This window comes from Dendronephthya gigantea, unplaced genomic scaffold (genome assembly GCF_004324835.1).
Source record: "Dendronephthya gigantea isolate DGI-Jeju-01 unplaced genomic scaffold, DenGig_1.0 000003F, whole genome shotgun sequence".
NCBI lineage: Eukaryota > Metazoa > Cnidaria > Anthozoa > Malacalcyonacea > Nephtheidae > Dendronephthya > Dendronephthya gigantea.
Genome location: NW_021163013.1, coordinates 2,985,196 through 3,012,673, shown reverse-complemented (window position 1 = coordinate 3,012,673; position 27,478 = coordinate 2,985,196). Strand labels below are relative to the sequence as shown.

Below are 27,478 nucleotides of genomic sequence, written 5' to 3'. Positions count from 1 at the left end.
TTTACGGGAGCTCTCTACGCCCGATGCTTGCACATTTGTTGAGCTAAGATGGCCCGCCAATTCGGGTTGCTGAAACGTAGGGACTTTGGGTAGAACGCGTTTCTTTTCAGATGCTGGAAAAATGGGAGTTGTCCATGTATCGTCAGAAGCAGAGATACGCCCTCCTGGAGTACATTTACTTGCTTGTTCGTCATTCGGTTTTTCTAACTTTCCTTCCTTTGCATTAATTTTCTTTAACAGCCCCCTCAGGACATTTTCTTTCAAGGCCGGTACCATCTCTTTCTGCATTTGTCAAAACCACTCAACAAATCGTTCAACGCGATCTTCTACAACGTCTAATCGAGCTTCAAAACATTCTACACCAACAGACAAAGTGTTCCGCTGCTTTTCGGTCTTCCCGAAGTCATCGTTAATGTGAGCCAGCTCTGCTTCAAGTTCTCCCTGTTTAACTTCAAGTTGAGTTTGTCGTTCGCTAATTTCATGTAGTTTCTGATCGACATCACCGATCAAACGTAGAATTAGGATCATTTGTTCAGCTTGAACCAGTTTCTGTTCGGCTACCATCTCTATCTGCTTTCCCAACATAGCATGCAGTCAATTCGGTAAAATTTTCATTTTCCATCGAAAGTTGTTGTTGTTGTCGCTCAACCGTATCGCCACAAGCAACCCCTTCCTCATCTCGTCTAACTCGAGATCTTGTTTCTATAGACTTATTGTACGTATAAAAAAAACGAATCCAACCGCAGCCACCAATATTATGCCAACAAAAAGAAAATCGCTTCCACTCTTATATACAGCCAAAACCTAACTAATATCCCCATACAAGACCAATCAATGTCCTCTCTTTATGCCTACGTAAAATATGTCCATATTTTACAATCGCATGCATGACTACACGCATATATTTACAAAAAACACATAATATTGTTTTAAAATACTTTTGTGCAATTACTTCTGTCTTTTCCCGTCCATAACGTGTAACAAAGCGATATTGGTTCGCAAAGACTTTAAACAGCAAGGTTAACCGAGCGGTCTAAGGTGCAAGACTCAAGAACGTCGTGAGGAATTCCGGTCCATAATAGTGGGCGTGGGTTCGAATCCAACACTGGCCTTTTTTTTCCGTAATACTAAATTAGTACTCCTATATTGTTTTAAAAACCGATATTGGATCGAAACGATTTTACAGGGTCAGGTTGGCCGAGCGGTCGAAGGCGCCAGACTCAAGAACGTTGTGAGGAAGCCTGGTCCACAATGGTGGGCGTGGGTTCGAATCCCACACCTGACATTTTTTTCCGTAGTACTAAATTAGTACTCCTATATTGTTTTAAAATACTTTTGTGGAATTACTTCTGTCTTTTCCCGTCGATAACGTGTAACAAATCGATACTGGTTCGAAAAGACTTTGAACAGTAAGGTTAGCTGAGCGGTCTAAGGTGCAAGACTCAAGAACGTCGTGAGGAATTCTGGTCCAAAAAAACTTTTGTGGAATTACTTCTGTCCTTTCCCATCGATAAGGTGTAATAAAGCGATATTCCATGTCTAATAATATCTTCCATGTCTGCCTGTGAAATCAAGAACCTACAATGTCCGATCGAAGAGTCATTCCACTTCATACCTGTTACCTGTGCGGAAATTGAACGCATACTAACATCTATGCCATCAAATAAATCACCAGGTCCCGACAAAATCAGTATGAGAACTATTAAAGACTGCCTCCAAGTAATCTTAGGCCCCCTGACGGATATCATCAACAGTTCATTTACAACTAATACGTTTCCAGAAGCCTGGAAAATAGCAGAAATCATACCAATATTAAAAGAAGGGGATCACGAAATAGCCTCCAACAACCGTCCCCTCTCAATGCTCAATGTAATCTCGAAGGTATGTGAGAAAGCGGCCTTAAATCAATTCACGAGTTTTTTAAACCGGACCGGCCACCTTACGGCACACCAGAGTGGAAACAGAAAGTACCATTCAACGGAAACCCTCAATATATTAGTAAACGATTTTTTCCTGAACGCAATGGATAACAAAGAGCTATCTGCCCTTATTCTGTTAGATCTGTCCAAAGCCTTCGATAGCATCGACCACACAATATTGCTTCAAAAACTAAGCAATATTGGAGTATCTCGTAAGGCTCTAAATTGGTTTAGAAGCTACCTTTCAGACAGAAAGCAATACGTACGCATTGGCTCTGCATTATCAGAAACTCTTTCAATCACTCATGGCGTCCCACAAGGGGCAATATTGTCACCTCTGTTATTTTGCATCTATATAAACGACCTTCCAACAGCACCAAAAACAGCTAAGTTAGAATCATTTGTGGATGATTCGAAAATATTCATGTCCTTTCCAATCACGAATATAATCGATGCAAAAAGTAACATAGAAGAGGATCTTAAGAGGATTGCAACATGGTGTTTCGCAAATAAGCTGTTAATTAACCCTGAAAAGACAAAATTAATGCTAATAGGCACTCGACAGTTAATCGGAAACCTTACTGAAGGACTGGTTATCTCGTTCCTAGGAAAAGAGATTACACCTTCCTCTTACGCCAAAGACCTAGGGCTATTCATGGACAGTTATTTAAGTTATGATCATCATATACGACACGTCATATCATCTTCAATGGCAAAACTGTACCAAATAAATAGAGTAAAGGACAGCTTCGATAGCGAAACCCTCCACACGATTGTCAATGCCCTAGTGATGAGCAGATTGTATTACTGCTCTACGGTGTGGTCGAATACATCGGCAACAAACATAAAAAAACTCGAAAAAGTACAAAATTTTGCTTGTAGGATCATAACAAATACAAGGAAATACGACCACATAACACCAGTACTACAGGCGATCGGTTGGCTCCCAGTCAAGGAACATTTACAGTACAGAGATACACTAATGGCTTATAAATGCATGAACGAACTTGCACCGCCGTACTTATGTGACCAGTTTTTAAAACGAAATGCAGTTCACAACAAGAACACCCGGAATAAAGACGACCTTGACATTCCCCCATGCAAAACAACATCAGGTCAAAGAAGTTTTTGCTATAGAGCAATAAAAATCTGGAACATTTTAGATAAAGATTTTAAAAAACTACACAATAGGCGAACAAAGTATAAGAAACAGGGTAATCGAGCTTGAACCTGCCTTCGTGCAAACAAGTAAGGGCATTGTTGAGGCTTTTGCGGCAAATTCCTTGAGTTATAATAGCACCATGGTTACTAGTGGTGATCAAGTATCTGATGGGATTACAGATAATAGTTCGAATCACGAGGACGCTTTTGACTCTATTAAAAATACCTCGGTAAACGGTGACCCAAGTATCTGCTTAATCACAGACGACAATTGTCAAACAACACCGCCTGGTACAGTAACTCGAGTTATGATTGATACTCAAACGTCTTGTCAACAACAACCCATTCCTACTCGTATCACCGCAAGAAAATATGGAAGAAAGTTTCATGGGAAGTCTTATTTGGGACCACGTAATAAGGAGGGAAAATCACGTACTAATGATGGTGCAAGAAGTAATATAGCACGCCAAAAACAGCAAGAGACGAGAAACAGGAATGATAAAATAAATGAAGAGGGTTTTTGCGGCGAATCGTGGGGGAGAGACAAGATAAGTTGGTTCAATTTTTATTACTAGATATCCCCATTCCACAGCCTGAGACTTTTGTCAACGATGTGGCTAATATTCGAGGGGCAAATATGGAAAATTGTGTCAGAATTAAAGTAAGCAAAACTCAAGATGTCTCGTCCGGTAGAGAGAATTTATTTCGCTTTGCCTGTGTTAATGCAAGGTCTCTGAAAAATAAAACAGCTGAGTTTGTGGATCATGTAGTAGGGAATAGTATTGACATATGTGTAGTCACTGAGACCTGGTTGAAAGATGCAGATTCTGTTAGCATTGCGGCGTTATCTCTATCAGGCTACTATTTTAGAAATTTCCCACGGCAAACTTATAGAAGGGGTGGCGGAACTGGCGTAATGTCTAACAGTCGTGTTGAAATCAAATTTATTAGTGGATATGAAAAAAATTCATTTGAATATTCAGAGTGGAATTGTAAAGTGTCCAATAAGGATATCAAAAATAGCGGTTTATCGTCCACCATATTCACAGTGTCATGCAGTTACCTCGAATATATTTTTTGAAGAATTTTCTTCTTTCCTCGAAAGCATCGTTATGTGCAGGGAAATACTTTTAATAACTGGGGACTTTAATTTCCATCTCGATGACACAGCAAATGAAGATAGTAGAAAATTCATTGAAGTTTTGGAAACATTTGGCCTTATGCAACACGTTATGTTTCCAACTCATGTATCCAATCACATACTGGATCTTATTGTTACGAGATCGTCAAGCGATATTATGATTAGCAAAGTTCAGCCTTCTTATTTCCTATCCGATCACTGCTTTGTCGAATGCAGTTTGTCTGTGCCTCGTCCCAATCCTAAACCGAAGGAAATTCAATATCGTAAAATGCGACAAATTAACATAGATGCGTTCAAATCTGACATTGCTGCATCTAATCTATGTAATCAAACTTGGGATAACTTGAATGACTTGATGCAAAGCTATGATGAAACCTTGTCTAATATTTTAGAGAAGCATGCTCCCGTTAAAAGAAAGGTAATAATCGAGAGAACAAAACTACCATGGTTCAGTGACGAACTTAAACGTCTGAAAGTAAATCGCAGAAAATTAGAGAGGAAAATGTTAAAGTCGAACTGTGAATGTGACAGGTCACTGTATCGTGCTGCCTGTAATAAATATTCTGCTAAATTGAGGATGGGCAAGCGATTATATTATTCTGAACTCATTGACCAGTGCTCAGGTGACTCAAGAAAACTTTTTAAGGTGGTGTCTTCTCTTTCCAAAGTTCCCAATGAAAATTCCCTGCCTCCGCATACTGATTTGGGTCAGCTTGTGAATGAGTTTGGCGAGTTTTTTCATCGAAAGATTGAACTAATTAGAACCGAAATCGATAGCATCGCAGTACAACCTCCATCTGTTGAATATTGGCCACCTGCAGCTGAATTTACATCATTTCGTCAGTTAACAGAGGAAGAAATTTGCGACATTATTATGAAATCATCAAAGGCTACTTGCAAATTAGATCCAATTCCAACCTGGTTAGTGAAATTATGCGTTGATGAACTGAAATCTGTAATAACAAAAATTATTAATATGTCATTGCATCATGGTTATGTTCCTGAAGCATGGAAAGTTGCTCTTCTGGTACCTATATTGAAGAAACTTGGTCTTGAGGCTTTTTTGAGAATTTTCGACCTGTGAGTAACCTCTCATTTGTTTCAAAAATTGCTGAAAAGGCTGTTGTTGGTCAAATAGTTAACCATTGCGAAGAAAATGCACTACTTCCTATTAATCAATCAGCTTATCGCCCTTTTCACTCAGTAGAAACAGCTCTTATTAAAGTTCAAAGTGACATTCTTATGAGCATGGATCAACAAGAAGTCACGCTACTTGTACTACTCGACTTAAGCGCGGCCTTTGATACGGTAGAGCACGAGATCATGTTAGAAATATTAAAATCAAATTTTGGTGTCGGCGGTACTGCGCTTGGATGGATAAAATCTTTTCTATCGGACAGAAAACAGTTTGTTTCAATAAACCAAGTACTCTCAGATAGTTTTCCCATGACCTGTGGTGTTCCGCAAGGAAGCTGTCTCGGACCGATTCTATTTTTACTGTATGTGTCGAAACTATTTGAAATTATTGGAAAGCATTTACCATCTTCACACGGATACGCTGATGATACCCAGCTGTACTTGTCCTTTTGTCCTGAGTCGCCTGTTTGTCAAAATGATGCAGTTCGGGCTATTGAAGCATGTATAACTGATGTCCGCGCTTGGCTGGTTTCTCAAAAATTAAAATTTAATGATCTCAAGACAGAATTCTTAATAATCGGCACTCGTCAGCAGTTGAAGAAGATTGAAATTAACTCTGTACAAGTAGGGGACGTGGATATTAAACCTGCTGAAAGTGTTCGGGATTTAGGTATCTGGTTTGATAAAAACATGTCGATGGATGTTCACGTCGGGAAGGTTTGCAGCAAAGCTTTAGAGGATTATATAACATCAGACAAATAAGGAAGTTTCTTTCTCAGGAGACAACTAAAATTCTTGTGCATGCATTTATAACCTCACATTTAGACTACTGTAATTCGCTCTTGTTTGGGATTCCACAGTACCAGTATCAGCGTTTACAAAGAGTTCTTAATGCGGCTGCAAGAATGATATGTTTTACACCAAGATCTGCTCATATCACTCCGGTTCTAATGAATCTTCATTGGTTGCCAATAAAGTTTCGAGTTGACTTCAAGATTGCATTACTGGTTTACAAAGCCCTTAACGGAATGGCACCTCAGTACATTGTTGATCTACTGTCGTATAAGCCTGAAAGCAAATACCATTTAAGGTCGGATAATTGTTCCTTGTTAAATATCCCGAAAACTAATGCAAAAACTCTTGGGGACAGATCATTTAAATACGCTGCCCCTCTCATATGGAATTCTCTTCCACTTCAAATTAGACAGTGTGAAACAATTAATTCCTTTAAAACTCAATTAAAAACATTTTTATTTAGGAAGGCATTTGAATAGACAAACTTCCTATTAAGTGTAAATATCGTGTTAATTTCTAGTAGGATAATTTTAGAATGGTTTTAGAGCATATTTATAACTGTAACTTTTAATTGTACAGCGCTTTAGAATATTTTTAACATAATTTAAGCGCTATATTTAAATGACTATATTATTATATTATTATTATTATTTTAAAACATTTAAGAAGCACTTAAAGAAAAATATGTTAACAAATAACGTTAACGGAAACCTATCTTAGTTAAAGTATTAAAATCTTAGTATAACTATATAACTAGGATTTCTCTTAATTGTAAACATATTTTATAAACATAGCATAGTCAATAACGTAATTGTAGATAGAAATATACCTATTTTTAGCCTTGTTAGTACATACTGAAAAGCCCTATTGGGAGTATGTTTTATGTATAATAATAATAATAATAATATTAGTTCGAAAAGATTTTGAACAGTCAGGTTGGCCAAGCGGTCGAAGGCGCCAGACTTAAGATGGTGTACGATTTCTGGTCCGCGGTTGTGGGCGTGGGTTCGAATCCCACACCTGACATACTTGGACATGTTGGAAAAATATTTTTGGGATGGTCAAAAATTCCTCACATCTCTTCACGTTAAAAAGAAAATAAAACATATAAAAAAAGTTATTAGCGATAAGAATACACTGGACATAAAGTTCCAATCCGGATTAGCATACTTTTCTACAAATAAGAAAGATACTTAACCATATATAACCGTAATACATGTTGCAAAGGCAATAGTACTGGTTATGGAACATAAGCCTTTGCAATATCCAAAATTGGGCGGCAACGTTTTGTTGGTAGCGTGGCGGAATGGTCTAAGGCGCTGGTTTAAGGCACTAGTCATTTCGATCGCGTGGGTTCGAATCCCACCGCTGCTAATCTCCATAAAATTTTAGCATTTTAGAAACGTTTATTTTATACTTGTAAAGTAATCCAAAAAAATTCTTCACTTATGCAAAACCAGGGTTTGCAAAATGTTAAACACCACAGGCTAAGGTAGCGTGGCCGAGTGGTTTAAGGCGTAGGTTTAAGAGATCAGTCATTTCGATGGCGTCGGTTTGAATCCCACGGCTGCCAATCTCCATGCAATTTTAGCATTTCAGAAGCGTTTATTTTATACTTGAGAAGTTATCCAATTAACATTCTTCACTTATGCAAAAAACTTAGCTTGCAAAATGTTATTCACCACAAGCTCAGGTAGCGTGGCCGAGTGGTCTAAGGCGATGGTTTTAGGCACCAGTCATTTCGATGGCGTGGGTTCGAAACACAACGCTGCCTCTTTTGGCCCGGATGTATGTCATGCGGAAACAATTTTACTTTTTTATACCAGTAGGTGTCGTTGCCGTGGTAGCTACTCGTCCGGTTGGCCGAACGGTCTAAGGCGCCAGACTCAAGAACGTCGTGAGGAATTCTGGTCCATAATAGTGGGCGTGGGTTCGAATCCCAAACTGGCCCTTTTTTTCCGTAATACTAAATTAGTACTCCTATATTGTTTTAAAAAAACTTTTGTGGAATTACTTCTGTCCTTTCCCATCGATAAGATGTAACAAAGCGATATTGGTTCGAAAATATTTTGAACAGTCAGGTTGGCCGAGCGGTCGAAGGCGCCAGACTTAAGATGGTGTACGAGTTCTGGTCCACTGTTGTGGGCGTGGGTTCGAATCCCACACCTGACATTTTTTTACCAATACTAAATTACTAGTGCTATATTGTTTTAAAAAACACTTTTGTGAAATTTCTTCTGTTGTTTCTCCATCGAAAACATGGAAAAAAGTGATATTGGGTCAAAAATATTTTGAACAATCAGGGTGGCCGAGCGGTCGAAGGCGCCAGACTTAAGATAGTGTACGAGTTCTGGTCCAGAGATGTGGGCGTGGGTTCGAATCCCACACCTGGCAAATTTCGACATGTAGAAAAACAAATTTTTGGGCTGGTCAAAAATTTATCACACCTCCTAATGTGAAAAAGAAAGTGAAACATTAAAAAAAAGTTATCAGCAATAAAAAAACTACACACGATATTTTACAGTGGATATAATGTTCCAATCCGGTTTGGCATACTTTTATACCATAAAGACAGATACTTTACCATATAACCGCAATACATTTTGCATAGGCAATAGTACTTGCTATGGGAAATAAGCCTTTGCAATATCTAAAGTTTGCCAGGAATACTTTGTAGATTACGTGGCTGCGTGGTCTGCACTATTGACACGTTTATTTCATACTTGGGGAATAATCGAATAAACTTTGTTCAGTTATGTAGAATAATAATTCGCAAAATAGTAACAACCACAGGCTTAGGTAGCGTGGCCGAGTGGTCTAAGGCGCTGGTTTAAGGCATCAGTCATTTCGATGGCGTGGGTTCGAATCCCACCGCTGCCACTGCCGGGCCGCATATATGTCATGAGGAAACTGTTTTTTTTTAATTTTGACATCAAGGGATAATTTTTTTAATTTAAACCAGTAGTTTTTGTTTTTTTGGTAACTACTCGTCAGGTTGGCCGAGCGTTCTAAGGCGCTAGACTCAAGAACGTCGTGAGAAATTCTGGTCCACAATGGTGGGCGTAGGCTCGAATCCCACTCCTGACATTTTTTCCGTAGTACTAAATTAGTACTCCTATATTGTTTTAAAATACTTTTGTGGAATTAATTATGTCTTTTCCCGTCGATAACGTGTAACAAATCGATACTGGTTCGAAAAGACTTTGAACAGTAAGGTTAACCCAGCGGTCTAAGGCGCCAGACTGAAGAACGTCGGGAGGAATTCTGGTCCACAATGGTGGGCGTGAGTTCGAATCCCTAACTGGCCTTTTTTTCCCGTAATACTAAATTAGTACTCCTACATTGTTTTAAAAAAACTTTTGTGGAATTACTTCTGTCCTTTTCCATCCATGAGGTGTAACAAAGCCATATTGGTTCGAAAACAATTTTGAACAGTGAGGTTGGCTGAGCGGTCGAAGGGGCCAGACTTAAGCTGGTGTACGAGTTCTGGCCCACAGTTATGGGCGTGGGTTCGAATCCCACACCTGACAAATTTGGACATCTTGAAAAACAGTTTTTGGGCTGGTCAAAAATTTCTCACACTTCCTAACGTGAAAAAGAAAGTGAAACATTAAAAAAAAGTTATTAGCAATAAAAAAAATTAGACACAATATTTTACAGTGGATATAACGTTCCAATCCGGTTTGGCAAACGTTTATACCATAAAGACAGATACTTAACCACATAGCCGCAATACATTTTGCAATGGCAATAGTACTTGTTATGGGAAATAAGCCTTTGCAATATCTAAAGTTTGGCAGCAATACTTTGTAGATTGCGTGGCTGTGTGGTCTGCACTATTGACACGTTTAGTTTATACTTGGGGAATAATCGAATAAACTCAGTATGTAGAATAATCATTCGCAAAATAGTAACAACCACAGGCTTAGGGAGCGTGGCCGAGTGGTCTATCGAGTATGGCGCGTTATATACCGCTCCATGACCCTGACGAGTAGCTACAACACAAAAGCATCCACTGGTGGAAAAAAATTAAAATTATTTTTTATTTTTAAATCCGAGGAGGAATTAGAATTTTCCTTTTCCAATGGAAATCGAACCCGCAACCTTTGTATTCTTAGTCCAACTCTTATCCAAGTGATCCAACGGAGATACAATGAGAATCATGTTTGTTAATGCCATATTTGTATGCCGCTTAGGCTGGTTTTTCATTATTTTGCAAGGAAACTGTTCGATTGCGAAATATTTGAATATTTTCTTGTGGAAGCAGCCAAGCTGAACTTATTTTGTTTATGCTTTTAAATTCAAAAGAGAATACACAGATATCCCACTGGCGAACTGCGGTAACTGAGATGTTTTGAAATGTATTGCTGAAGCCTGAATGACTATGGTTGAATGGACTTCAACAACCTATTTTAAAGAAAAATACTGTCTGAAGTAGCTAGGGTGACCTGTAGGCTGAACCAACAAGGGGGAATTTCGTTTTGGGCCAATCAGCGCATTTGTTTACGTTTTAGCTCTAAGCCAATCAGATCGCGTGAATCGCGATTTTACAACAAATCCATAGCTGAAAATAGGGGGTCACTTTCAAGCTTCTCTGCAAGTGGATTTTTAATATTGTTCAATGAAATTCAAATATGTTATTCTTATAAGGTTTTTCTACAAATTCCTCGCGGCGATTTTTGTTTTTTGGCGTTATTACGAAGTTATCCGGCTTCAAGCTTTGCCGTGCAAAAGCTTAAATAATGCACTTTGATTTAGCCGAGAACCAGGAACGAAATTGTCTCGCAATTTTCCTCGCAGACATTTCAAACCATTATTTCCTCTAGATTTTCAACCACGCTTTAAAGAAGTAGAGGAACGATATAGCATAAACCAATCACACGCGCGCTAATGAATTCTAAAGAAAATAGAACATTTTATTTTCCCGCCCGCACGAAAGTGTTTTCATTCCAAACAGAAAACACTTTCACAGTTCGTAGCTATTCCGTCGTCTTAAAATGCCTAAATTTTCAAAAACGTGTAATAATCCTTTTCACGACAAGTGGTCGGAAGAATTCAAAGACTCTTCCAGAATTATCAATTTAAGAGCGTACAACCTGGATGAATTCGCTAAGGCATTTGCCAAGTTTTCATCTGCTCAAAAAAATTATGAGGTCACACAAAAAAAAATCAACCAAGTTTGCAAAAATTGTCTTCAGCAGTGCCTAACGAAAAAGAGTTTTATTGGGTATTTACCTCATCTGTCATCTCCCAATGAAATCGAGAAGAAGGTAAGATACATAAAATTTAGCAAAAATATCTTGAGAGATCGTTTCACGACTACATAACTACAGATTACCAAGAACACAAGTGTCAATCTGACACAGATTGATTTCTGTTAACTTAGTTATGACAAAAGAACTCAAAGTTATAAGAATTAGGAAGTAGTGACATTGACTATGTCAATATTCCATGATCAAAAAAGAAAATATTGTAATTTGATATTTGGCCAAACATCAAAAAGGTTAGAGCTTAGGCATTCCCCTTGATCTACTATATTGTAATAAGGGTAAGTATTCTTAATATGCTCAATATAGCTCGAAGACCTATCAGTATTCTTGAGAAGTGAACCAGATGAAGAAGAAAATGAAACACCAGCACCTATAAGCCCTTCTGTTGCCCAGCCATCCTGCTGCCAAGACTCTGTGTCCACCATAACATTGAGTTGCCCAAGTCAAGAATCTGTGGCCTCTGATGAAGCAACTCTGATGAGTGCAAGTGTTGAATGCCAGACTGATGAGGTTACTTTTATGTCCAAAGAAGACTATGAAAAACTTGTTTCCAAAGCCACTGATGAATTAGATATCAAAGGTGACCTGGAAAAATTAAGAACATTCTTCCTTGCTTATGATCCACAATCCCCTGTGATGGATGCAGAGCATTTCCAAAATATTTGTATGCAAGCTGGTGCTTCTAGACTATTTTCAACCCTTTACAATGCAATAAGTTCAGATCGAATGTCAGATTAGCGCCAAGCATTAACAAAGCTCAGAGTTATGGTTGTCATATACATAATGATGTACTCACAGTCGCAACGAGCAAATTGGTTCCAAGTATCCCTTGCAAGAACACTGCAGCAATTTGGAATAAACGAACAAGGCTTGGCATCGCTCCGCAACTTGGGAGTTGTAGCACATCCGCGTACGATCAAAGAATCTATGCAAGCCTCATCGGCATCCCACATTGATAAAGTCAAGGAATTTTTTCACACTGCAATAGAAAATGAACAATTTATTATATTTTGTATCGATGACTACCATAATATTCATACCAAACATCGTCCTGAAAGCAAAACCCAAACCCAATCAGTTCACACATCTACCCTGCCAGGGCCGTAGCTAGAAGCTTAATTGGGGGGGTGCATATTCATATATTCGTCATATGCCCGAATGATTTCTTTTGTATGCTATTGTTCCTATGGTATATAAACATGAATATATGAATATACACCCCCCCCCCAATTAAGCGGTCTAGCTACGGCCCTGTACCCTGCTAGTTAAAGTTTTTCCAAATATCAAAGCTGTGTATAACAATCCATTGCAACCACTGTTACCAGTTAACACAGACTAGCAATTCATGATTACCAACAAACTGAAATTAGACAGATGCGACGAATGGACAACACAAAGCTTGTTGACAGTCTAAAACTACCCTTAAAATCTTACAATGACCTACTAACTGCTTTAAATCACATGCTATCTAGTGGCTTGGAAGATTATCTCACCCATTTTGCAGCCCCATTTCCTGGAGACTGGCCCATGCAATTTTTTATGAGACAACTAGTGTACAACACAGCATTGGTATCCTTACCTGAAGTGTGCAAGAATGTTGTTCCAATGATTGGTCCACTGCATATATCAATAAACTCCAGAGAGTGTGTGCTATTAAATTTCCATCCAATTTTTGAAGATCTATATTCCTTCCTCTTTGGTGCAAAGGCAAAGCTAGCAAAGAAACCAAAGCCATGGCGAATTTCCTTACTTCTTGAAGTAATCTATGGTGGTTGGACCCTTGTTCGAGATGCTATCATGTCTGCCTTCACAAAATGCCAAGATATTGAATTTCTCACATTAATCAACCTAGTTGACAATTATGTACCACTTGTCCGGAGCATATACTCTGTTGTCTTCAAATGTAGCAACTACAATCTTTATTGCAAATCACTTTTTCGCTGCTGGGTAATGATGATGGTTTTCAGACGCAGGCATTACGACAAAGCTCTGTTGGTAACTTTGTCCATCCTCAAGTATTGGGATAACAATATTCATCCCATGCACCAAGTTTTCCAGCAGTTCCTGGCAGCCTTTGACGAGTACCCTGTAGAAAATTTCCACCCAGTGCTTCGAGCGAGAACCAATGAGACAGATACGGCTGAACAAATAAGAAAGAAAGCCAAAGAAATTGATGACTGCAAGAGTGAGCTGCATGACTTTCAGTCATCATTTGTGCCCCCCAGGAAGTTCAATTTCAGTAAAAAGCGCAAATGTTGACAACCTGAAAGCAAGAGCTGCTGAATTTCTGGTCACCAAGTTCGAAGTTATCCACTCCCACCCTGGTATGGCATCCCAACAACCCAGGCAGCACAGACAAAAAAAAACAATAACAAAATGGCTCTTACCAAATTTATTCGACAATAGAGTAGTGACCAACAAAGTGCTCCCACTTGGATTTTCTTCAGTGGAAAAATCACCTAACCCAGATAGGTAAATTGGTTAAGATAGTAAAACCATAAATCTGACTGGTCTCCAGAATATATATATAATTATATATATATATATATATATATATATATATATTAATATATATATATTATATGTATAAACCTCCTCTACCTTCTATTGTCTTAAAACAGAGCATGTGATAACATCGATTGCTATCGCCAAAGCACGTTATGGCGCGTCTTTGAAGGCTGTGGTCATTCATTCCACATTGAGTGCACTCTTCCTGATATCAGTGTCTGCCAGATCTGTAAAGATTTCTTGACAACGAAGATTTCGTCACTTGGCAAAACGGCAAACGAAGCAGTACACCATTTCCATCCAAATGCTGTTCAAGTATCAGATGAAAACTCGAGCGACGAGGACGAAGACGGCGATAGTGAGATGCAAGATCAAGATGGGGACGATGAAGATCTTGTTCAAACCACGAATGTACACACAGTTCTTCAGCTGATAACCAAAGTGAACGCTTGGCAAAGGTTTCAGAGCCCAAGGTCGTAATGTTTGGTAGGTTATTGAATTTTGTTTCAAATTTTAGGTCGTATTCCTCCATGTTAACAAATATTATGGTCGTATATTATGGTCCTCAATAGTCATATCGCGCAGCAAGAAATGACATCTCACATGTCAAGTTCTCGCCGGAAATAAACCGTGCATAATTATTTAAACAGGATATTAGCCAAACGTAACTTTTTAGCTTGCTTTTGATGATGCGATTTCGTGCTTCTGTTAATCAAAGTGCATTATTTAAGCTTCTGCACGGCAAAGCTTGAAGCCGGATAACTTCGTAATAACGCAAAAAAACAAAAATCGCCGCGAGAATTTTGTAGAAAAACCTTATAAGAATAACATATTTGAATTTCATTGAACAATATTAAAAATCCACTTGCAGAGAAGCTTGAAAGTGACCCCCTATTTTCAGCTATGGATTTGTTGTAAAATCGCGATTCACGCGATCTGATTGGCTTAGAGCTAAAACGTAAACAAATGCGCTGATTGGCCCAAAACGAAATTCCCCCTTGTTGACTGAACCGGAAGTGAAATGAGCGAGGGTCTTCTGGGAATAAGAGCGAATAGTTAGAACGGCGTGGGTCAAATTTGTGTGAACAGTTTGTGAGAATTATCGAGAATATAGGACCTTTATACTGGAACTTTAACCGTGTTTGGGAATTATTGTGACCGTGGGGGGGCCTCATCAACGTTCCCCACACAGTGGCACCTCCGGACGAGATAGAAATTCGTAATTTTAGCGAGAAACAAGGAGGAAATATCGAACAAGATGGAGAAATTAGACAGCGTATTGACGGGAAAAATGAAAGCCTTACGTTTTACACTAAGCAAAACCGACGAGATTATCGGAAAACGAAATAAAACAGCCATCGAGCGGCATCGCGATACGTTGAATTCAATGTCAAGTGCCATTGGGAAGTTAAAAGGAGAAATCGAGGAAGCGAAGTTCATAGAGGGCGACAGCGACGAAAATGTCGACAATTGGGGAAAGGCAATCGTAGAACAATTAGAAGAAGTCGACGAGAAAATCACGCATTTAAACAAGATTATATCGGATCTAGCTCTTCAAGAGAAAGCACAACAACAGGAAGAGGAAAACAAACTGACATTTCATACAAGGAAAGATCAATTAGAATTTGAGCGTAAACAATTTGAACAAAAACTAGAATTTGAAGTAAAAATGAGCGAAATGAAAAAAGGTTCCATGACATCATCATCGGAGGACTCTACCAGTACAGTTACCAGTGCGGCAAAACTCCCCAAGTTAGTGATTACTAAATTCAATGGGGCACACCAGGACTGGCTAAGTTTCTGGAATCAGTTTGTAGCAGAAATAGACAGATCCAAAGTTGCTGCCATTACAAAATTTTCATATTTGAAGGAATTAGTAGAGCCAGAAGTGAGATGCTGTATAGATGGTCTCCCATTTTCAACAGAGGGATACGAACGTGCCAAAACAATCCTCAAGTCTAAATATGGTAAACCCTGTGAAATAGTGCATGCCTACATGAAGAATATTTTGGGGTTACCTGTCATCATGCACTGGAAATCAACCAAAGAAAGTGCACGAGTTTTATGAATCTCTGGTGTACAATGTACAATCGCTTGAGACACTAGGGAAACTAAAAAAATCACTGGGTATGTTCGCACTACACTTGACAAGTTAGAAGGAATACGAGGTGACCTGGTGCGGAATGACGATAACTGGCAGGAATGGGAGTTCCCACAATTAGTCTAAGCCATACGGAAGTGGACAGAGAGAAACCCACTACAAGTCAAGGACCATGATAACAAAAACGACAGCAAGTTCTCCCATCGGGGAGGGAAACCAACCGGACAACGTGACCGAGCATTTCAGATGAAACAAAGCGAAGTAAAGAAAGTGTGTGTTTTTTGTGAAAATGCTGAGCATCGATCGAAAGATTGTGATAAGATTGTATCGAGAGAAGACAGAAGGAAATTTCTGCAGGAGAAGCGCCTGTGTTTCAATTGTACAGGGTCTAAACATTTAGCAACCGACTGTAGGAGTAAGTCAACCTGTACAAACTGTGGCAGAAGACACCACACCTCTATTTGCGACAAGACATCAAACCCCTTGTTGACGACACCTTTCTCAAAAACTGCAGTTGTTTATCCAGTAGTTATTGTTGAAGTCCAGGAGATAAAATGTCGGGCCCTAGTGGACACAGGGGCCGGAAGCTCATATGCCTCAGCAAGTTTGCTAAACCATATCAAAGCCAAACCAACATCATCAGATATTCGCAACATTGAAATGCTACTTGGGACAACCACAAGGAAACTGGACATCTTCCAGATTGGCATTCAATCTGTGGACGGTGACTTTAGTCTGGAAGCAAATTTGACGAAGATTGATAAACAGCAGTTGTTGTTGCTACCAAACCCACAATACGACCAAGTTTTGAGGAAGTACCAACATTTGGATGGAGTAGTAATTAAAGATGAGGATCCAAAGGAACAGCTCCCAATTCATCTTATTTTGGGCGTAGGGGAATACTCGAAAATCAAAACAAGTTCGAGGCAGAAAGTCGGTGTACCAGGAGAACCAGTGGCAGAACTGACTAAATTCGGATGGATCCTACTATCACCTGGACAAGGTATTGATCTGTCTCAAATGTTCCTGACCCAAACATCGTCAGTGGAATATGATGAGCTTTGTCGGATGGATGTCCTAGGGTTAGCAGACACCCCAGTTGGAGATCAAGAAGCAGTATATGACGAGTTTAAAGAACAACTGTACAGAAGTCCCGAAGGCTGGTATGAAACTGGCCTCCCTTGGAAAGGAAGCTACTTTCCAGTGGGTACGAATGAGGCTAACAGCCAACGACGATTACGGACACTGGTGAGCAAACTCAAAGCCACAGGGAAATTGGAGGAATATAACAAAGTTATCAGAGAACAGTTGGAAGAAGGAGTGGTAGAACCGGTACCAGAGAAATCTGAGGGGCGAGAATTCTATATACCCCACAAAGGAGTGTTTCGTGAGACGGCAGAGAGTACCAAATTGCGGGTTGTGTATGATGCCTCGGCTAGACCATCCAAAGAGTCGCCATCATTGAATGACTGTCTCGAAGTTGGTCCTTCTCTCCAGAACAAATTGTGGTCGGTACTAGTGCGGGGAAGATTCCACCCTGTTTGCCTCAGTGGAGATCTGCGAAAAGCCTTCTTACAAGTGAGAGTTCGTAGCAGTGATCGGATGTCCTCCGATTCCACTGGCTGGAAGATATCAACATGGATGAAATACAAACGTTGCGATTTACAAGAGCTCTCTTTGGACTTACCTCTTCCCCATTCCTCTTGGGAGGAGTAATCCAACAGCACTTAGAAAGTTGGCACCCAAAGAACCCTGCTGGTGTTGAAGAGATAAGAAAGAGTCTTTACGTCGATGACCTTATTAGTGGAGCAACTACAATCGCGAAAGCATCAGAGTTAAAAGCAACTGCCACAGAAATCTTTCAAGATGCAGCATTCGAGTTACATAAGTGGCAGTCAAACGACAAGGAGCTGGAAACGCCATCATCATCAAACCAAGAAGGGGAAACCTATGCAAAGGAACAACTCGGGGTCCCAACCAAAGAAAACGGTAAACTCCTTGGTCTCGACTGGGATAAAGACAAGGACACAATAAGCATTACCTTTCCATCGCAGAAAGCAGACCCGTCGAAGAGAGGTATATTATCAAAATTGGCTAGAGTATAAATTATGACCCTTTAGGACTGGTGTCCCCGACGACATTAGCCGGTAAGTTGTTGTATCGTGAAGCCTGTGAGCGCAAGCTAAGGTGGGATGCTCCACTGAATGAATCCCTGGCGAAGAAATGGAAAAGGTGGGAGATCGAACTTCCGAACAGTGTTGAAGTTCCTAGAAGCCTCGTAGGAAATCGCGAAGAGATTCAAGAAATTCATCTACATACATTCGGGGATGCTAGCATAAAGGGAGTGGCAGCCGCGGTGTATGCTGTGGTAAGGCAGGCGTCTGGAGATACGCAGGGATTGGTCGCAGCAAAATCGCGTTTGGTTAAGAAAGGTTTGTCCATACCAAGAACGGAGTTTGTGTCGGCTCACATGGCGACAAACCTAGTTGACAATGTGAAAACAGCGTTGGAAGGTTTGCCAGTAACTGACGTGACGGGATGGCTTGATAGCACGGTGGCTCTGTACTGGATCGAAGGCAGAGGACAGTATAAGCAGTTCGTACAAAATCGGGTGAGGAAAATTTGCGAGAAGAGATACATCAAGTGGAGGCACGTACCAACGGATCAAAATCCAGCCGATGTCGGTAGTCGGGCAGGTTTGGGTTCTAACGATAAGCAGTTGTGGCAACACGGACCCGGTTGGCTTAGTGCGAAAGAGAACTGGCCTCAAACTCCAGTGATTGCTGAAACCGATGAATCGAAAGTCGAAACCAAGTTGACTCGTGAAGTATTCGCATTAGTCCTACCAGTGAAAGACACGTTTGACGAGCTCCTCGAAAAATTCGAACTTTGGAAAATGCTGCGAATTGGAGCGTGGGTAGCAAGGTTCGTGTCTAATGCAAGGATTCATGGGGGGGAAAAGTCATTGGGACCTATTACGACGGAGGAAATCCAAAAGCAACTACTATTCTGGGTGAAAAGAGTCCAAGGGCGGAATGAAACAACTGACACCTTCCACGACGACCGGTCGCGATTAAACCTTCAAACAACCAAGGACGGTGTGTACGAATGTCGAGGCCGTCTTCAAGGACTTTACCCGACCTATTTACCCGATCAAGAAATGTTCACCGAGAAGCTTGTGATGGACGCCCACATCCGAACCTTACATGGGGGAGTGGGACTTACCATGACTAAGCTACGGGAGGTTTATTGGATACCCCGTTTACGACGGTTGGTGAGGAAGATGATCAAAAGGTGTAATGGCTGTAGGCGATTTCGGGCAGCCGCAGTTGCCGATCCTCCACCCGGAAATCTTCCGACAGATCAAACGGTTGGATCCTCTGCGTTTCAAGTGATTGGAGTGGACTATGCGGGGCCAATTCCATATCGGACAGCGAAAAATCGAGAACGAAAATCGTACCTCCTTTTGTATGTAGTCTGTCGAGAGCGGTCCATTTGGAGTTATTACCAGACCTGACCACGACAGAATTCATTCATAGCTTGAAGAAGTTTATCGCCCGTAGGGGTCGTCCTACAAAAATCTACTCGGACAACGGGAGGACATTTGTGTCTGCAGCGACCTGGCTGAGAAAGGTGATGAAAGAAGAGAGGTTTCACAACTGGTTGGCAGAACAAAGAATCGAATGGCAGTTTAATCTATCTCGCGCACCGTGGTGGGGCGGTCAATTTGAGCGGATGATAGGATTAGTCAAACAAGCATTATACAAGACCATCGGGAAAGCTTGTCTACAGCTTTCCCAGCCGAAGGGCCAATCCAGATACAGTGCCTTCGAATATTTTCTTTGTCGTTCTCGGGATTGTCTAGGGATACACAATCTCCGGTTGGAAAGACGATCGCATTCAAAAACAGAACGACCCCCAGAAAAACATAAATCGACATTTTGATGCTGACCTTCAAACAAAATCAAAAGATTAAATGAATAATATATGGTGATTGACAATATCATTGCAGCATGTTTACGTATATACGTCATGTAAGTATGCAAGATATAATCTGTTCCTTCGAAGAAGTTTTTAACAACTCGTAAAATGTTCGGTCGCGAATTCTAATCGAATGACGTCGTTTTTTAATGTGATCATCAATTTTAAAGTACCGACAACATAAATCAAAACTAATTTACGTAACACGAGTTCCTGAACTAGCCGTATTTGTATAATTTCACTTTGAAAGATTTTGAAAACTTTGAAAGATGTTTCTTTCAAATAAAGTGATAATAAAATAAGGATACGTGCAGGAGATTCGTTTTTGAGGGTTTTGGCGAAACCGTTCTTGTCTTTCTTCTCGACGCTCTATTCTAAACGATCCAAGAAAAAATACGCTTAAATGATGTAGTAAATTAGCTTCAACTTCCTTTGTAAATTGAAAAAGTTTAAAATGTTTTTGGTATGAAAACAGAAATTAATACGTTCAAAAACCTTACCATGTGCACATAGCCTAATTAAAAAAAATAGGTAAAAACCCAATGTAAAATTATTGTAGTTTAATGCTAATCTAATTTTGCAATGATTTTTATTGTGTTTTTGTGAATTAGATCTTGGCAATGCCCTTTTATAACTGCTGATTATGCATTGTCATGTCCCGCATTTCGAGCGGTGGTGTTTGCCGTATATTGCAGCAAACGCTTGATAATACCTCACTACAAGAATAAGTGCATGCATTTCGAATTTGTTATATTCAGTTATCTTACTTTGACAAAGCGAAAAAAGTCCTTCTTTTTAGCTTATTGTCTCGTCTTCAATACTTGCGCTAACTTTGTGCTCTTCGGCTTCCCTTATATACAATAATAAACACTTGCTTTAATGTGGGAGGAATTTATAAGGACCGAGCATCAAAAATATAAATGGCACAAGTGGTTAACGAAACCACTTTGGGTTTTTGGCTTTACTCCATTAGTGCGGGTGTATCAACCACTTACATTCTTTGCGAATACTTCAACCTGTTTTGAAGTTTGAACACAGGAAATTATTTTGTTAGGAAGCCAAATATTTTGTTGGCTCCAAGGTCTCGAGAAAAATCAGAAAAAAAACACAAAAGCGGGAAAGATGCGTTTGAATATAATAATTATTGTGAAATATTCATTGTTACTGAGGTAATTGAGTGAACTGTTAAAATACAGCTTGTCCTTCTTTAGCTCTTAGTTGATGTGCGACGATTTTCTATTCATTTAACTCTCCGCCACTTATTCTGATATATTCCAATCGGATAAAACGAACTTTGTTTACCAACCGTCAGTTACTGCTGTGTAATAAACCAGGCAGTGGCGTAACCAGCCTGATAATTTGGTCATCATGACTATGCAAATTTCAAGTCATTAGACTTGAATTTTTTAGAAATTCATTGCTTTCACCGTCAATGAACACGAAAATTTTATCATAGAATGACTTAGTGGGGAGATTTCGCAGCGACTACGAGTACGACATTCGTCATTCTCGTGCGTTGTTTGCTTACGCCATCAGCCAAAACACGTAGTCGTTGGACTTTTGAGTAAAAATATTCCTACTTGCAAGGAGTTTTGGCTGATGGTTTATGCAAACAATGCGTATTCGTAGACGTACTCGTAGTCGCTGTTAAATTTCTAAATAATGAGGCTCAAATTTCACTACCTGGTACCGTTAGATGGCATTTTAACATAAATAGTCGGCAAGAAATTAGAAAAATTCATAATTTTCGATTGTAAATTTGCAAGTTTTCAACGTACGTGCGTCGCGCGGCGTTAGTTAAGCCAAGCGTGAAAGACGCGATTTTTGTGGCACGAATTTAGTCGTACGTTTTTAATCGGCTATTATTAAACTGTTTTGGCATACTCCGATTACAGTCAGCGGACTAAAATCGCTTATATAAATGACATCGCAAACGCAAGGATTTAGTCTATGGACTAAAAACGTACGACAAAAACGCGTCATGTGCGCCTATCTTAATACTCAGTCAGTATCCCCTAAAAAGCAACATACTGATGCCACTGATCTTATTCACACTTATTCACAGCACTGTACCGTTTTCAATCAACGGCACACGGAAAATGCTATTTTTTTTTCGCTGTGAACTCTGTCATTTGTCTTTAGGTATGTAATTCGATATTTAGTTAGCAAGACGGTTCTCCGGCATTTTCCACGTACCTAATTTCTCAATTTAGTTGTCTTAATTTCTCTCCTTCAATTTGCTTGGGGTAGAAATCAATTCAAGAATTTGGACCAGGCGCAAGGATGTTTTGCATTTCACTGTCAATATTACCCGATTAGTTTGACAGACAATAGCAAGATCAATTGACTTTGATTCAAAGGCAAATAACCACAATATTGCGCATTTCAATACATATCACTCTGCATGCATGCACATAATCCCTTAAAGGTTTTGTAATTATGGCTCTAAAGCAGTACAGCCGGGACTAATATAATACACCAAATGAACATCAAAATATTTTATTCCTTGACAACATGTATTACTGGACGTGTGTTTCTACCATGCGTGTTCGGCAATGTGCACACGGTAACGTTTTCGAGCGTTTTCACATTCGTTTTCATGCTAAAACGGTTTTAAATACCGTCAATTTACAGTAGAAGTTAAAGCTAATTTAACATATTAATCGTTGGATCGTGTGGACTGGATGTGAAAATATCCCTCGAAAACGACCCTCGTGTGCACATAGCGGCATAGCATCTGTATTGTATACGGCTTGGTTTAGAAAGTCTTATAATTATCTTGATCAATTTACAAGAAGCTGGAGTATTTCGTCGCAAAATTAATAGCACGACTTATTTACTTAATCACGAGGCTTCATCTGAAATATGAGAACTACAACGTGTTAACTATAATCTCTCGCGCAGAGCATGTGAAAGTTTAGCATGATAATTATGTGATAAATAACTTTCTGCTTTTGATCCTTTTATAATTACGTTACCATAGCAATTTCCAAGAATAAAGCGTTTCTAGAAGAACATGTTTATTAAACTGCTGAAGGTAGCTATTTGTATTTCATTGTTTGAAAAACGCTTACCTAAAATTATGTCGCTCTAAATTTTCTGCCTTTGTCATGTTTACATTATAACTGATTTAGAAACTGAATCACAAGGTTAGGGAATTTGAATACCGATTGATTATTTCTTGAAAGAAACCGAAGAGTAAAATGAATTAGTTGATTAGCAAATTTGATACTGGTAAAAGCAAGAGCATGCTAAATCGGAAAATCAACTGAATTATTCAAGTATGGTGGCCGGTCGTTCTCATAGTAGAAATTATAATAACTTGGATATATTTAAAAAGAAATAAAAAATAAATTTCATTAAATATAAAAATAAATTGATAAACAATAAAAATAAATTAATAAACAATGAAAAATATTTCGTTATAATTAAATTACAAATTTTATTTTGAAGGTAAAATAAAAAATAGATTTAAGTCTTTAGATCAAAGTACATTTTAAAAATATAGAGACGGAAAATTATTTGTATGGTGAACTTTGAAATTAATTTGCAATTTTACTATAAAAGCAATCCGTAATGCCCTGGCCGGTCGTTCTCATTTGAAAACATTTCGCAAAATGAAATGTTCCAAGCGGCCGGTTGTTCTCATAGCCCGCGATTATTGTGACCTGTGACAGAAGTAACCACTGACGTCACCTGTTATAGCTCAGTTATATAGCTCAGTGGAAGTAACTCAATAAAAAGTAAGATGGCGGAAGGAAATATACGAAATAACGATTGGGAAAATGACGACGATTTAAAGTCTTTTCTAGAGAAAAATGTTATGCAAAATCTATCACGTAGAGAGATTTTGGATTTTGTCCGCCGAGATTTTCCGCAGTACGCGTGGAGCTTAGGAACATTAAGCAGACGTTTGAAGTTTTATTATATCAAGTACGTTCGGTATGATACACCACTCGAAGACGTGGAAAGGGCAGTGCGTCAAGAGATAGAGGGTCCAGGACAATTGTTGGGTTATCGGGCGATGCAGCGAAAAATAAGAGAGCAACATAACTTAGCTGTACCCCGAGACCTAGTACACGACATAATGGGTTATGTCGATCCAGAAGGGCTGGAACGCCGCGGGAACGTTGGGGAAAAAAAACGACGAAGAGGTGCCACCGGTACTTTTACATCATTGGTAATACCATTGGTTAATTACTCATTTGCCAAAGGACCCCAAGTAGGCCAATAAGACAGTATACGCATAATAATAATTCTTAAATGACATATTGTCCAACTATTTAGGGATCCAATCATACCCATTCAGCAGATGGGCATGATAAGCTCATGGGCTTTATGAATGGCACCTTTCCTCTTGCCGTATATGGGCTACAAGACGTGTTTAGCAACTATATTATATATTTGAAGCTTTGGACATCAAACTCAGACCCAAAACTGGTGGGACGATGGTACCTAGAACAATTATACAGATCAAGAGGTAGAGTAGAGTAAGGTATTTTTAGTTTATCATAAAACTCAAATTACCACCCTTATATTTTCATAAATTATCTGGTGAATAAAGCAATTTTTTTATATTCTTTATTTAACAGTAATAAGTAATCACTTGAGGCTTGACAAGGGAACTGAAACAGGTCATATGGCCACTATCCATGCATTTCTAAGGCAGCATCAAGATGAAGAATATAATGTAAATGGTGAGGACACTGTACATTATGGGCCATCAACCAACAACAAGGTAAGATATACAGGGTGTGTCAGAAAAAGGTAGACAATTTTGAAATAACAAGGTGAAATTTCTTTTTTTTTTTAGTGTTACATTGAGCCGACGATTCTAACATACCAATATTTGCACAATTCTATGCGATATTTATATATATATATATATATATATAATATATATATATATATATAATATATATATATAATTATTATATATATATATATATATATATATATATATATATATATATATATATATATATATATATATATATTATAGTTTTTAACTATTCCAAAATTGTCTCCTTTTTTCTGATATACCCTGTATACATGAGATCACTTGGATATATAGCAAAACAGTCTAGTAATTAAATAAATACAGTATGTCATTTGAGTATGTTATTGCAGATTGAACGCTGGTGGCGCGAGTTGCACCATCGTCTCGAGAAGTATTTCAAGAGACAGTTACTAATGTTATTAGAACAAGGCCACTATGATCAGCACAATCAAACTGATAGGTAATGCTGCTTTTAATTATTCTATTCTGCTTACTGCTACCAGAGATTACCAGTAGGAGTAGTTATGTCATATATTCGTCTTATGCACGACTAATTACTTTTGTATGCTATTGTTCCTACAATATGTAAACATGAAATATATGAATATACACCGCCCAATTAAGCAGTCTAGCTACGGCCCTGGTGGTTATTACAAATAAAAAACCATTTTATTACAAACTTATGCAAGTCTATTTTCCCTAACAGAGATTTGTTGGCATTTGTTTATATACCAATAATTGGAAAAGAACTGGAGGTGTTCAGAGAAACTATATGGAATTCACATAGAGTAAGATGCCAAAAGGAAGCTCAGTTACCCAAGGGAATACCAAAACATTTATATGCATTTCCTGAGCAATATGAAGCCGAGCAATGTGGTATGTAATTGTATTAAATTTAAATAGTACGTAAGTGAACAAAGAGAAAGAGAATATAGTGTTCCTTGTTTGGTCTCAAATAATTGTATGTTTCTTTCACTTCATTCCCCTATCTACATAAACACAGTGAAAAGTGCAAAACCTGAAATATCCAATATGCAATTATATGCAATTGCTTTAATCAAAACTGTACAATTGCTTTAATCAAAACTGTACAATTGCTAGCCTGACATATTCATATACCATACTACATGAATTATATAAATTTAGTTTTTATGCCTGGTGTATCAGAAACTTTTTGTTACATATCTGATTAACAGGTTTCAGTGTAAGAAAAGAAATACTTGATGAGGCAGCCAATCTCTCTGAAGTCATGAGTGTTGGGGATGATTATTTAACTCATGCTGTACGAGAAGAATGTGAAAGAATTATACCTGCAATTGATGATGTAAAGCCAAATGATGCTGCAACAGCTTATTTATTTCTGAAGGCACATTACAATGTGCCATCAGCCAGTTTATCAGAAGTTAGTGAGAGCACCTGATATAGAGCCTGCATGCTGTCCATTCAAGTCTACAAAAATGCTACAAATGTACACAAATAGCAACTCTATAGTGATTTTTTTGAACAATAATAGTATATTTGTAAAAAGACAAGGAATGGGAAGACTTCCATCCTGAGCAACATAAGAAATATTACAGCTTGCAATCTATAAATATTAACCAAAATTTAAGTGTTTTACTGTCTTTACATGTATGGCAGTAGAACAGTGCTTTGTGTTTTAATAACGTGAAGTAACACCTGGATGGGGACAGGTTTTTTCAATGTAGGATTGCGAGTTAGACACTGCCAACTTTCAGAATAGTATCTGTCCAAACCTTTTTGCTCATCAGCTGCTGGTATTAAGTTCATTGATCATATTGCAAAACTTGTTGCAGATGTGTGCATCCAGAAATTCTTCAATACTTATAAAGGAAATATTGCCACAGCAAAAGTAAGCTTCACCACTCTCTGCACGTAATTCACTAGTGGCAATTTCTGGGTCATAAAGGTGGTAACCTGAACCCTGAAGATCAACAAGCATGAGTTTCTTGGAACTTTGAATGTGAGAATAATGCACTAGGCATTCAGCCTTGTCAATAATTGTCATCATGTCAGCACTGCAAACCTATTTACAAATATAGAAGCTATAGTCATATGTACTATATGTTGTATATTTTTAGACTTTTAGTATATAAAGAAATGTGTTTGAGTACTCTGTATTTTGCCATTGAACATCTACACATGTTAATCTCATAATATAACATAATATATATATGCATGTAACTACATCATGACAGTTGGCAAATTCACTAAAAAATAAAGTAATGTAACCAACCTCAGGTCTGCACACTTTTCCATTGTTGTTGACATATTTTCGGAATGTTCCTTCAACAAATTCTTCAACAGTTGCAGGTTGTCCTTGGCCTTGGTAAACTGTGTAGTAGGCTCGGTTAAAAGTGAAGCATTCGCCAAATTCTTGTGGGACTTTGTTGCTAAACACTTTAGTTAAATGCCTTGCAACCGAATGCATTTGTATTTGCTTTCGAGTATGGTCTTCAACAGTTGAATTGAGTGTACCTGTTATTACATTGACAGCCTTTTCATGGTATTTCTTGATTACCCATTTCTCTTTATCTTTTGTCACTCCAAGAAATGCATCCCTGAATCCACCAGAAGAAAATTTCTCTGAGTCCACCAATAAATCAAGAGAGTTTTCTAAAGACACCCATTCTTGCTCATCAAGATGGAACTTTTCTAACCTTAATG

General features: G+C 38.6%; 2 protein-coding genes and 3 non-coding genes across 5 annotated transcripts; all 5 read left to right on the top strand.

Moving 5' to 3' along the window:
- The first annotated feature begins 7,083 nt into the window (after positions 1 to 7,083).
- Positions 7,084 to 7,179, top strand: Trnal-uaa. The gene is given in 2 exon segments: positions 7,084 to 7,121; positions 7,134 to 7,179. It is a non-coding gene; the product is annotated as a tRNA-Leu (tRNA).
- A 1,050-nt stretch (positions 7,180 to 8,229) lies between these two features.
- Positions 8,230 to 8,325, top strand: Trnal-uaa. The gene is given in 2 exon segments: positions 8,230 to 8,267; positions 8,280 to 8,325. It is a non-coding gene; the product is annotated as a tRNA-Leu (tRNA).
- A 626-nt stretch (positions 8,326 to 8,951) lies between these two features.
- Positions 8,952 to 9,033, top strand: Trnal-aag. The gene has a single exon. It is a non-coding gene; the product is annotated as a tRNA-Leu (tRNA).
- Positions 9,034 to 15,189: 6,156 nt separating this feature from the next.
- Positions 15,190 to 19,549, top strand: LOC114539993. The gene is made up of 4 exons (XM_028560397.1): positions 15,190 to 15,562; positions 16,547 to 17,610; positions 17,781 to 18,108; positions 18,153 to 19,549. Exons 1-4 carry the CDS (start codon positions 15,190 to 15,192, stop codon positions 19,547 to 19,549), a joined length of 3,162 nt encoding a protein of 1,053 aa, XP_028416198.1.
- Positions 19,550 to 23,570: 4,021 nt separating this feature from the next.
- On the top strand, positions 23,571 to 27,054 carry LOC114542407. Its single transcript, XM_028561971.1, has 6 exons — positions 23,571 to 24,193; positions 24,301 to 24,493; positions 24,606 to 24,751; positions 25,144 to 25,253; positions 25,500 to 25,669; positions 25,990 to 27,054. The coding sequence occupies exons 1-6, from the start codon at positions 23,762 to 23,764 to the stop codon at positions 26,211 to 26,213; spliced, it is 1,275 nt and encodes a 424-aa protein (XP_028417772.1). The 5' UTR covers positions 23,571 to 23,761; the 3' UTR covers positions 26,214 to 27,054.
- Positions 27,055 to 27,478: the final 424 nt, after the last annotated feature.